The sequence below is a fragment of the Opisthorchis viverrini genome (genome assembly GCF_000715545.1).
Source record: "Opisthorchis viverrini unplaced genomic scaffold opera_v5_156, whole genome shotgun sequence".
NCBI classification, from domain to species: domain Eukaryota; kingdom Metazoa; phylum Platyhelminthes; class Trematoda; order Opisthorchiida; family Opisthorchiidae; genus Opisthorchis; species Opisthorchis viverrini.
The window spans coordinates 708,986-722,292 of record NW_008751814.1 but is presented as its reverse complement, the minus strand read 5'-3'; the positions used below and the strand labels follow the sequence as shown (position 1 = coordinate 722,292).

Sequence of the window (13,307 nt, the reverse complement as noted above, 5' to 3'; positions counted from 1 at the left end):
CGCCCGTTAACGTGAGTCCTATCGCTTGGTTTTAGTTGCCAACTACGATAAGAGCTCACCTACTTGGATGGCATTGGCGCGAATTGCCATGTTGTGTAATCGAGCTGAGTTCAAAGTGGGCGAAGAAAATAAGCCTGTGCTCAAGCGTGAATGCAATGGTGACGCATCTGAATCTGCCCTACTAAAGTGCGTTGAACTGTCGTTTGGTGGCGTGACAGAGTATCGACGTCAAAATCCCAAAGTTGCCGAGATTCCCTTCAATTCTACGAACAAATATCAAGTAAGGGTCGTTGTTGAATAGCTCTGTAGACCAGTTTTATCTAGCGCGCCAGATATGCTTTTCAGACTGTACTGTTCTTTGTTTATACTTGAGGCGGTTGAAAGCGAGCTGGATATCTTCAACTGTACTTCAACAACCGAAATAGAACCAAAGATCATAGGTCTTCTTTGTAGTTTCATTCTAATATGGATGTTTCTGTTGGCGTTAGACCATATTCAGTTCTGAACATATTAGGAGACCATTTATTGGCTGTTTAGGAGAATTAAGTAAAATTGGTCTAGGATATCGGTTCCATAGACAAATTCCGTCTCAGTTGTGAATAGCGTTTACTTTTTACCGAAAGTGCATCCAGTTATTTTAACTTAACGGTTCCTTTTTGCGACAATCCTCATTTTGTGTCTCACCAATCGATGACATTTTAATCCACTTGTTCTTTTGTTGACTGACTTATTCTGAATTTATTTCTGAACAGCTTTCTATTCACGAGACCAACGACGGAGACGATCGTTTTCTGATTGTTATGAAGGGTGCTCCTGAACGGATCCTAGATCGTTGTAGTACCATCCTACTGGAAGGCAAAGAGGAGACAATGACTGACGAGTGGCGTGACCAATTCAACAGTGCCTATTTGGAATTAGGGGGAATGGGTGAACGTGTTTTGGGCTTCTGCGATGTGCGTTTACCAAAGGAAACATTTGGCAAGTAAGTCTTTGGAGTTCTTTTTTGGTAGTTTTCAGCATGATTCGCTCATCTTCTTTGTCAGATAAAATAATTCTTTTGAACCATCATTTCAATTAATGTTTCCTCACTCCATTATGATGCTAATTTGTCTTGTTAATATTCGCTTCAGACTCGGCAGTTCCGATTTCCTAATCCCACTTCACAGTTCACATTCTATTTAGCAGAGGATTATTCAGACACCCATTTCTGGGACGATCGCGCCATAATTCGAGTAACTACACTAGTTTGGGTTTTACTGCCAGAGTGGTGCTTGTCGTGGCCATTCACTGTTAGTGGCTGTCAACGCATGGTTGTTCCGTGGGCCCATAGCACTAGGACACTAGCATTACAATGGGAGATTTGTGTGGTGGCGTTTAAATGTCTTCATTGGTCAAAGATCTAATCGCAATACTATAAACAGACAAACCGTGTTTACTTTTGTCCGACAACAGCACTCGTCTTAACAGGGGCATGATCTACTACCATGTTCTTGTGAGCGTTGGCGCGAGATTGAGTAGGTGGCAGGCAAGAATTAGTCGAACATTGCATCTAATCATGGTGGTAGTTGAATGAGTCGATGACTCGGTTATTTTGTCAACATAGCCAGACGGGATTAGGGAATCCGGAAAGTTGTGCTTGGTGCTTATGACTCTCACTCTCCACGTACAGAGTGTAGGTTATTTGTAACTTGTTTTGACGACTATGATATTGGAGCTGCCATTTTCATCGATCAAGCTTCTGACTTTGTTTGTTTCCTCTGGATTGCTTGCTCAAAGCTATCGTTAACTCAGTTAATGATAGTTCATCCGTGAGTTCAAAAACCTAACATTTTCTGCATTAGTTCCAACGAATAAGCTTCACCGTACTAGCTGGAAACGAATGGACTGTCAAGAATGAACAACGTTTTACAAATACCTGCCAACCCGACTCCCTTATTACGGTGTGGTTCACGATGTTCGTCACCTCATCAACTTGATGTCTCGCAACAAAAAGTGATGTAGTAGGAGACAAGCAGCTCGACAGTCAGCTTGTTCTGTTGGTTTGTGGTTTGGGGCGAGATGGCTCAGTTGTTGGAGTGCGAATTTACTGACCGGAAGTTTCGTTGTTCGAACCAGGCCTCTGCATCTAGACTTTTCCCGTCTAGGCTTGGGAAACCTGGAAGTATTTCAGCTGTCGTGCTCCATTTGGGTGGCATGGCAGATAAGCACCGAGAGGACGTTACAGCTAGACGATATTTTTTATTTATTTTCGTGGTAGATTTCTTCCGCTAATGTCCAGTGGATGCTCTCGTTTAAGGTAATGCCCATAGGTTGTACAACCAACTATTTCTGGGAAGTCAATAGGATGTTTAATATATAATTTACCAGCTGTTGAGCTACCTAACGGAGCTACATAACGGATGTTCCGAGTTCACAGTAATCCGTCGATGCTGTTTGGGCTCATTATTATTACTTACTTATTGTCATCACTTACCCACAAAAGTTGTTCAGGAATGCGATGCACATTCATGGTGCTACTACTTGGGATTTCCGACTGCTCATTAGTTTGACTGACTTTCTAACTGAGGTCACCATAGGTTGTCCAAACGGGGATCTTTGATGTTTTGGTCTTTCCGTGGTTTCATTCTGCTTATCGTTTGCATTCGATACACGTGTTTGCCCGCATAGAGATTTCAAATTCAATGTGGACGAAGTAAACTTCCCAATCACCAACATGCGCTTCGTTGGCCTTATGTCCATGATTGATCCTCCACGTGCTGCTGTTCCCGACGCGGTAGCTAAGTGCCGTTCTGCCGGTATCAAGGTTATTATGGTTACTGGTGACCACCCAATCACCGCCAAGGCGATTGCCAAAGGAGTCGGTATCATTTCAGAAGGGAGCAAGACTGTGGATGATATTGCTGCGGAGCGTGGGATCACCGTACGCCAGGTAAATAATGCGTGGCTGTGACTGGCCTTATATACATATGCATATATACATGAGTATAAAGTTAAACATTTGCTTTCCGATTGTATCCCTTTCCCTTCTTTACTGTTTCAGGTCAATCCTCGGGATGCGAATGCATGTGTGATCCATGGATCCGATCTGCGTGATATGACCCCGGCCCAGATCGATGAGATTTTGCAGAACCACAACGAAATTGTGTTTGCTCGTACCAGTCCACAGCAGAAACTAATCATTGTCGAAGGTTGCCAACGTCAAGGTGCGATTGTGGCTGTGACTGGCGATGGAGTGAACGACAGTCCGGCTTTGAAACAGGCAGATATTGGTTAGTTGATGCGCGGGTGCGCGAGTTCAAACTCTTCTCTCTGACCGGGTTAAATGAGCAATGGAAAGAAATGTTAATTCATGCTTCAAACTGATGGCGAAACATGTTTGATCCAAGTTACTATTTAGTTGTACTATTTAGTTGCATTAATTAGTTGTATAACTTTGCAGAGTTCTTCTACCGAACTGTAAACCCAATGGTATCTGCTGAATAGCAAGGTATCGCTTGTTTCTGCCTGCAACTACCGCAGCCAGATGTGGGCTGTTATCAATGGGGCCACGTAGAGGTGCTCATTTATGTCTACAAATGGGACACTAAAAATTAAGGCTGTTTTCTGCATTTCGATATATTTTTCTACTCATAGCACCTACAAATCAGGATGCTGGATATTTTGGTAGTCCGGAATTCCAACGGTCTGTACGTAGCCTAGAGAAAACTTACAATTTCGCAGCGTTTATTATCATCCCGAGAATTGTACCAACTCGACTGTAGCAAATTGCATTTGAAATTATCCCTATACCTTCCCTACATAAATAGGTGCTGCGTTCATTAGAAGTGACTCTATATCCCTTAGTTGTTTGACACTTCGAAGCTATGTGACGATCGAGGTGTGGGGCAATGATCACCAAAGTCCATAATCACTTCAGTCCATTTGCGTGGTTTTCCCTTGACCTGAGTGTCGGCATCGGTTGTTTGTGGGCATGATCGCGAGAAGCGGTGCTTTTCGTGGGAGGATAACGGACAACACAAACAGGATATGAGCTGTTGACTCAAAAAAAGATAGTTGATTAGTTCCACTAATAGAACGAATCTTCTATCCTTACTGAAACGTGAGAAGACACGGTAGGACACGGAAGGACGGTATGTATACAGCCCTCTTCAAAGGTCGCGGAAAATCCCTGATGGCCCATCTTGCTAAGCCTATTGGTGCTATGCGGAACGGAGGTAAGGTGCCTGTAGAATGGAGTATATTGGTAGTTATTCCCATCTTCGTAAAAGGTACGCGGATGCTGTGTGAAACCGTGGCCTCAGCCCGGAAGTCGTGGTATCGAAGGTCCTCTTTGGTCTTATTCTTCGACGGTTGACTGAACACAGGGAGAGGTAGATTCGCAGAAAACCAAGCTAGGTTCCGTCCTGCAAGAGGATGCATCGATCACATCTTCACCCTCCGACAGATCCTGTAACAGCGACACTGTTTGCATCACCTAACAGTCGTTGTGTTCCTTGACTCCAAAGCTGCCTTTAACTCTGTGGATCGTCAGGCACTATGGCAGTGTCTGTGGAGCAAAGTTGCCCCCCATAAATTCTTGACCTTCCTGAAGGCGCTGTAAGCCAACTCCCTCAGCCGTGTGAAGGTCTACGGGAAGCTCTCACCTGAGTTCACCATATCAAGCGGTGTCGGATAGCTCTGTCATTTTTCAACTTTAATTTTTAACGTCGTCATTCATACGATTATAGGAGACTCACTGTCAGCCTCTAACGCCTATGGGTTTGAAGTGCTACCGGGGAGTCTGCTCACAGATATCGAGTACGCAGACGACATAGTTCTTCTTGGATCTCATGCTGTGGCACTGCAAACAGTATTGAATAATCTGAATAGTTCTGTCTCACGGTTTGGCACGCGCTTGACACCTGCAAAGTGCAAAGTGCTACTGCAAGACTGGGTAGACTCGAGCCCTAGCCTCATGCTTGTAGGTGAGACGCTTGAGGTAGTAGACAAGTTTGTCTACCTGTAAAGCTGTATCATTTCAGGTGGTCTAGCGAAAGACGATATTTCCATCTGGACTGGGAAGTCTAGAGCAGTTTTCGTGAACCTGCGTCACCTGTGGCGTAGACGTGACATCAGCTTATCCGCCAGGGGTCGAGTTTGCCATGCTGCGGTGCGATCCATATTGCTATGCGGGTCAGAAACATGGCCACTGCGTGTCGTGGACGTCAGAAGACTTTCAGTATTTGATCATCGATGTCCTCTGTGCATTGCCCGAGTCCGGTGGGAACACCGGATCAGCAATGCTTAAATACGTCGAATAGTGTTCGGACGAAATAACTCGCCCATGATAAATCAACTAATTACAATGTGTAAGTTGTGCTGGCTTGGTCACGTGCTCCGTACGCTGGTCGACCGAACTATTCGAAGGCCTCTTTTTGCAGAACCACGCGAGAGGTGGAAACGAGCCAGACGAGGTCAAACAATGGCTTGGTAGTGAAGTGTGAAAGCCATTACTACCAAGCTCAGCTGCACTGGCTATTGCCGTCTCCCTGGAACTCCGAGACAGGCCACATCAATGGTTAAAGACAATGTCAGACATGGACCAGTGGCACCCTCAATAGCGCTCATGCCTCCAAGCGATTGCCTCAATGCATGGCTCCCTTCCCAATCCCTTCACGTAAAAGTCTATTGACAGAACCGTATTTACGCACCAATTTGTCGGCACCCACCTCCAATGCGCAGCCACCTACCTTACCTCCCCAAATGATTGATAAACGAAATTATGGCAGTTACAAACACTGCACGACAAGTACGCGGTTCTTACAGCTGATGGTGACTCTCCAGTTGTTCCGGAAAATTTGCTTACCAGTGTACTTTTTCTTGAAGGGCCATTGTAGCTATATAGTCTCACTGTATGTGTATTCAAATTTGCTTAAATTAACGACGATGGTGAACAATGCTATCAAGGAGCAAATCACTCGACCTCCGATCATTAGTTCTCGGCTACTCGGTTGCAGACACACAGTGCTGTCGTACATTGATAGATTAGTTGCACAGTCATGATGGATTCACTCGCACGCGTGCGTACATTCATTGGGCCAGCTGGTTGACTGTTGGTATAATTGATTTTACGGTCAGTCCGATCGCTTTATAAGCTTTATGCAGTCCGGGTCAACAAATTTGTGTCAAATCACGTATGTTTTCTATGTGAATATGGAGTTGCATCTGAACGACCACCATTCACCGTAGGTGCACCTACCACTTGTCACTGCTGCACCCTCAAACAGCCGAGTTGCAAGTTTGTGTCTGGTTGTACGTCCGGGTCGTCGTCAGGGAAGGACTGGTAGAGCTGACAACTGTCATGCAAAAAGTGCAGATAAATCGATGTGCGAAATCGTTGAAGGTATCGGAGGAGGCGAGGCTTTAAGAAAATTTCTGATGGTGGAAAGCCTAAATCAACGATCCTCGCTGTCATCTATTTGCTTAGCGCAAGTGTTCAGGCATAACTCATTACTCATTGCTAGAAACACCTCGATGACCTACTATCGGTTTCGCTCTTCGTGGAACGCAAGTAGACGTAGCCTCCGGCGTCACACTATCCTTAAACACCAAATTGCATGCAGTTGAAAAAAATGTACTCATACAGAATACTTTGGTGTTAACGGGAGATCAACTGAATCTCTCCTTTATGGATGTGCTGTTTCCTGAAACACCGAGCAGCCTCCTTGCAGCACATTAGCTTCATTTAGGCGTCCCGTCATTACCAAAGTAGTTTAAAAATCAGTGTAGTTTTCCAAAGGCTGTCCATAGTCTACAAACTTCCAAGGTCTATTACTTTTGAAACTTGAAAATATTCCACGAACTGTGGTTCACAGGTATCTCAGCTATCAAGGCACGAGCTTGTGATCGTGATTCAGACTCAGTTCTGGCTTTTTACTGTTCCTGTGTAGGCATAGACACATGGACAATAGTCCGTCCCTTGTGCCTCCATTGCATCATATGACAGTTATGCGCCAAAAAAACGTCAATGCTCAATTATATGGTTTCTGCTGATCCATCAACATGGATAGGCTGTTCAAAGCTTCATTGGTACATTATTTCGACCCGTATTCTCTGTGAATAAGTGCCTTCCGGACCGTCTAGGAGGAATTTGATGGCGGCCGGTAAATAGCTGCCATGTCACCCAAAGGAAGCACGAGGGCTGGGATATTGCCAGGTTTCCCAAACCTAGACAGGAGCGTCCGAGATTGAGTGGTCGGGTTTTGATCACGAACCTACCGGTCAGCGAGTTCGTACTTTAACTACTGGGCTATCTCGAGCCGAGTCTATATAAACTGCCCGATTCATTTTTACAACAGCTGACCCATGACCTACACTCTTAACATACCGATAATTGCCTGTGACCGTTTATTTATCATCTGATCATCTGACCTTCCGTAGTTTACTGCTAATTTCAAGGTCTGTCTCGTCTTGCAAGGTCTTTTCCTTAATCGCTAGATAAGTTGCAGAAGTACTCACGCATGCCGTACTTTCCCCAGCAGCCACCGCTTTTGAAGAGAGATCTGAGAACTGCTGAGAGAACTACTGTGGAGTGTTGTCTCACCAAGAAATAGCTATTTGAGAAGCTCATGAAATAAATAAATAAATAAATAAAAAAATAAATAAATAGGCTGTTTGGCTAGGTAGGGATATATCAGATGCCACATTTTTGACCGGTCAAATGAATCGAGCGCACATTTCTCACTGACGTGTGCGTTGTAAGTAAGCTTACTGTTAGAAATAGAAATTCGGACGTCTTCATTACTGTGTAACTTAGTCGGCCTCCGCAGCAACACTAGCGGAACAAAATGGGAATGGGTGAGTCTTAGTGACGGTTAGCTGAGCTCTTTTGCCACCAAACGAACACAATCAGAAATAGTTTCTGGTCGCCGAGCATATTTATGTGACGTGCTGGTATACATCCGGTTTAATCACTGCTAGTTGCTAAGGCGATCCCTACCAAATAAACACAGCTTATGAAACACAGGCCGATTGTGTCTCTATCAAAACAGGCGGTAACAGCAGGACAGTAGTGATGCGTCGTCAGTTAGTCGACTGATACTTCCAAAGCTATAAAAATAACTTTCTGGTCGTTTGCATCCTGGCCAGAATTTTGATACGTTGGATTTCCAAGACTCATTCTACTCAGTTGATCAGTCTGTTCTTAACACACTTGTTCAGCAAGGACTACCCCTGAAATTTGTGAGTATAATGAGTTTCCTGTATTTCCAGGCGTGTGAGCCCTCCAAAGCTTTCGTACTCAAAGTGGTTTCTGGCAAGGATAGCCTCTCTCTCCATTTAGACTCAGTTTTGTGATCAACGGGGTAATGAGATGAAACCTGGATGATCTTCTAAGTCATGGTGTTCAAATAGCTAACGAAAACGTCGATCCGGAATAAACTTCGTTCCCGTCTTCTCGGAGGAAAAGGTGTTTTCGCGTGAACTGACCGAAGTCATCCCGTCCTTTAGCATGCATTTGGCACCCAAGAAGTTTAAGGTCATGCTGTTGAACATGCTATCGCCAAACACACCATTTACCATTCAAGGAAAGTCACTGGAGGTTGTGAGGCGTTTATGTCTTAGAAGTTGTATTAGTTCACTTCTTGCTATACTCGACAGACAAATGTGCTATCGCTCTCAAGCGCGGTTATCATTCCTGCGTTCTCCTTATCCTTGTTGAACGGAGCCGTAGCAACTGGAATCACTGTATTTCGGCACACGATTTGTGAGCTGACAAACTGAGACCGAAGTTAGTTCAGATTATTGTGTGCGGTGAGGTTAATATTGTGAGCTTGCGTCACGTGTTTTATGGCGACAAGCTGCATACATCTGAATCCCTATGGGCTTGTGTATCAGGTTACAGAACAAGATGTCTTTATGTGGCTGTGACGTGGTCTCTGCCAGACGGTTCAACCGTCATCAGAATCATACATCGTGCGAGTTGATGACAGTGAATTCGTGATGAGCTAATTAAAAACCCATTGTTCGGTTATTTAGCGCAGTTTTCAGTCGAAGAGTGTATCCAGCACCAAATGCTACGGTGGCTTAATCACCGTTTACCGAATAGGATGCTGTTTTCCTTGCTCCATTCGGGGTTGCGCAACCAGACAGATGATCTTTGTCTTGGCAGAGGAAGATGAAATTGAAAATGAAAGGTCTGAGTACTATCAGTACGATGATGGTGTCCTCGTGAATTTCCTGTGCATGGTTGGACAGGCTGCAAGATATGGCTGATAATCGATGTGAATGGTGTTTTCAGTTTTCATTCAGATTTCCTGAGTGGATGTCTGGACGGGTGGACGGATTGATTATAGTAGGCTATCGGCAGGTCGATTTTCCGTTTACTTTTATTCCATCCTTCAAGTTTTTCAAACACATGATTGCACGGTAGTGGGGCATCATTATTGAACACTTGTTCTGTCGATGATGAGGATGATGTTGCTGACTCGAAGATCAGTAACAGTGGATTACCAACATCAGAAAAGTATGGCGTTTTTTTACCGCCATTCACGAGCATAGTCTTGGTATAACATCGTTTCTCATCTCAACTGTATATTTTAGGTGTAGCCATGGGAATTGCCGGGAGTGATGTGAGCAAACAGGCGGCGGATATGATTTTGCTGGACGATAACTTCGCCTCTATTGTGACAGGTGTTGAGGAAGGACGAATCATTTTCGATAATCTCAAGAAATCCATCGCCTACACACTAACCTCCAACATTCCTGAGATCACTCCATTCCTTGTCTACATTTTGGCCGACATACCCTTGCCGTTGGGTACGATCACCATTCTATGTATTGACTTGGGGACAGACATGGTATGTCGTATTTTATTGCTTTTGTTCTTATCATCGTGACCAGGACCATCATAACTTCCTCAGCTTAAGAAGCCGATTGAAGTTAACTCTACTGCTCTTGTTGATTCACCTAATGGCTTTATCTATTGGTGCTAGAATATCGATCAATCTTTTCCGATGTATGTTAGATCTGTCTTGTTTGGCAATAGAATGCGGTGCCGCAATTGCCATATGACCTTGTGCATGAAAATTTAGCGCAAATCGTTCTAAGGTGGTTAGCGCTTGCTGTGGCTTGCAACTGACCTCTTCAGCGGTCGCGGTTTTGTGACGTAGAACACTACGTCATTATTTCGTCATGAAATAAGCCACATGAAATTCGTACTGTGGGTCCAAAAACGGAGACCTACCAGCGCGGTTTTGCACATCGCAAATTTGTTTTCACACACAATGTCATGCATATTAATCATTCCTCATAATAATCGACTTGGGCTCTTTTATCGTTCCACTTCACAGGTACCTGCCATTTCATTAGCTTATGAGGAAGCTGAGGCCGATATCATGAAACGAATGCCCCGCGATCCACTTCATGACAAACTGGTCAACGAACGTCTCATCTCAATGGCTTACGGTCAAATTGGAATGATTCAGGCGTCCGGAGGTTTCTTTGTTTATTTTGTCATCATGGCTGAGAATGGTTTTTGGCCCACCAGGCTGTTGGGAATTCGTGAAGAATGGGACTCAAAGGCTGTTAACGACTTGGCTGATTCGTACGGACAAGAGTGGGTGAGGACTTTGTTTCTCAGCAATCTCACTGTCCGTTGTTGCATTCGGTTAGGTATGATATGACTTGTTAGTAGTCATCCCCGCAGTCTGTGTACATTATCTCAGGAAATTAATCGGCGTGAGGACCGTCATGGGCTAGATTCACGGCTAATACGAGCAAAATTTCTACTATCGCTAGAATATATGGCATCCATTTTGACACTGTTCTCAATAGTCTCCTCCAGAAGACTGCCATGAGGCGTGCACATGAACCGTCCCTTCCACTCCTAAGAAATGGCTCATAATCGCCTGAGACAGTCCATACAATCAGATTGACTATTCCTCGTAGAATTAGACTCGCTTCGATCGGATTTGTGGTACAACGACAGCAAGGATCCCTATTTTAGTTTTATTCCCATCATACGCAGTAAGGGCCGACGAGATCCCGAGCTTGGTATTCTCACAATTTCCATGTGTGCCACCAGTTGTTCCTGTTTGACACAGTTTTGCTCCTTTGGTACTCTCACGATTATGGCAATGTTCCTATTCCCCTTGCTAAATCTTATATTGTTTCCGCATTCTTAGACCTACACTCAGCGTAAGCGTCTTGAGTACACCTGCCACACAGCCTTCTTTGCATCCATTGTGATCGTGCAGTGGGCCGATCTGATGATTTGTAAGACTAGAAGGAACTCAATTTTCCAACAAGGAATGTGGAACCATCATTTGACCTTCGGATTGTTTTTCGAGACCAGCTTGGCCATCTTCCTTTCGTATTGCCCTGGCCTGGAGAAAGGTTTGCGGATGATGCCTCTACGGTGAGTGATCTTTACTTGATGTCTATGCAGGAGGACACTTAGTGGTTAAAGTAGACCCTAGTTCTTTGCTACCTTTTTTTCGAGCTTAGCTCACCTGCGCTTGGCATATACCGAGGCCCGTTGATCTGTTTTTCGGTGACAGGATTGAGCCGTTTTTAGAGGAGTAATCATTCCACTATTAAGCTAGACTTGTGCTATTTGGGGTCGGCTAGTTGGGCTGGTAGTTAAGTGCTGTGGTAGATTTAGGGTTGCCTAATTCGGGGTCTGATGGATCATCACACACAAACGTACGCCTGACAGATCGACCAGTTGTTACGCCACTGTATAATCGCCTTTATATGGAGCGTTCGCTGGCAACCTCGACAGCTCTATACAACAGTGTCCCATTTCTCCCGGCTGAAAGTTCGACGTGCAGCTAGTGATACGGCGGAGCTTTTCAACGCCATATGCCTTCGTGGTGTAACACAAGCGGCCTGCGTAGATGATGGTGCTGCAGTTGCCACGCCGTACCTAACGACTGAGAATCAACGAGTTGGTGACATCATTACCTCCGGACACTCTCAGTACTGTATGTATGCTGTTCGAATCCTTTTCATAGATCCCTTCATTCTTGTTTTTTTGTGATGGTGAACTAAAATATATAGCGCATATGATTTAGTTTTCTACTTTGCTGTCCCTTGACCGTCAACTTTGGACGGTCCACACTGTTGCCAAAACCTTGATTACATCTCAAATAATTTGTTTTGGTTTGTAACACTGATAACATGACATGTACTATTAAGGTTATTTAACTTTGCAGCCGGCTGTTAGGCACCATAGCATCCTGCTGGGACTCGCGCAACAGTGTAGTCATAACCTGATACGGTCTTCTAGTTCATACACATAAAATCATCCAGAAAATGTGGAGTAAACATTCATTCTGAAGGCGTTCACGTCTGGTTTTGCATTATTGTGGTGTATTCCATGCGACCTTGTCAGGTGCCAAGGCCAAATGTTTGAAACGCACTCTGTGTGTGTCCTGGAATTCCATTTGTGGGTAGACGTGTTAAGCATCCTGATCTACTTTGGACGCACACACCACGTGCGGTGGTTCGTCCCTTAGAGCACGTTTACTGTGGCACCTATATGAAATGTGGAAAACGGCTGTCTTACCCCACGTCACGACAAATGAATGTACATAATTAGTACATTGATTCAGTGAAAGTCATCCAAAGATCAACTGAAACTTGGGGAGCTGAACCACGGATTTTTTGACAGGGGCATGTGAGTGACACATGACGCGCTTTGACATTTCGCTGGTGATTGGCGCGTGGTGGTGACGGACCAAGAATGTTTTGTAAAGGCGAAGCATCATCAAAGTAGTTGAGTTCATTTTATTCAGTGGCTTGGTTCTACTCTTTACGATGAGTCCTGACGCTTTGTGCCAACTCTGGTCCAGTTCTTGTGCATGAAATAGACACAGAATGGCAGAGGAATTCCAGAAACAGGTATCAGTAATCGATGGGACTCATGCGTTATGGTAATTTCCTCTCGCATCCGAATTAAGGTGAAGTTTCCCACTGATTAATATCGAGGTGTCGTCAAAAACTATCGGCGAATTTCTACGTAATCGCGTGTCATCGCCGTTTTCTAGTTTGACACTCATTCTGTTAGAAAGCGTGTTTTCGGTTGTGTAACGGGTACTTCCATTGAAGAATGTGTCCAGCACCAGAAGCTGCGTTGGTTGGGACATGTTTTACGCATGCCGAATCATCGTTTACCGAAAAGAGTACTATTTTCTATACCCAATTCGGAGTGGCGTAAACAGAGAGGTGGCCAACCCATGACCTGGCAGAGGAGTATGAAGGAGATCACGAAACGCTTGGGTGCTGTCGGTGCTACTCGCCTTCCAGGATGAGGACCGCGTGATCCT

General features: G+C 44.7%; 1 protein-coding gene across 1 annotated transcript in view; it reads left to right on the top strand.

Annotated features, from left to right (window-relative positions):
- The window catches only part of T265_14207 (hypothetical protein), a gene marked incomplete at both ends in the record, with an annotated part of 32,990 nt that overhangs the window by 18,654 nt on the left and 1,029 nt on the right, over positions 1-13,307 (top strand). The window contains 8 exons of the mRNA XM_009172535.1: positions 36-280; positions 753-982; positions 2,668-2,929; positions 3,041-3,269; positions 4,728-4,964; positions 9,580-9,836; positions 10,329-10,598; positions 11,163-11,395. Of these exons, the coding sequence (XP_009170799.1) occupies positions 36-280; positions 753-982; positions 2,668-2,929; positions 3,041-3,269; positions 4,728-4,964; positions 9,580-9,836; positions 10,329-10,598; positions 11,163-11,395 (1,963 nt within the window). The remainder of the gene's footprint in view (positions 1-35; positions 281-752; positions 983-2,667; positions 2,930-3,040; positions 3,270-4,727; positions 4,965-9,579; positions 9,837-10,328; positions 10,599-11,162; positions 11,396-13,307) is intronic.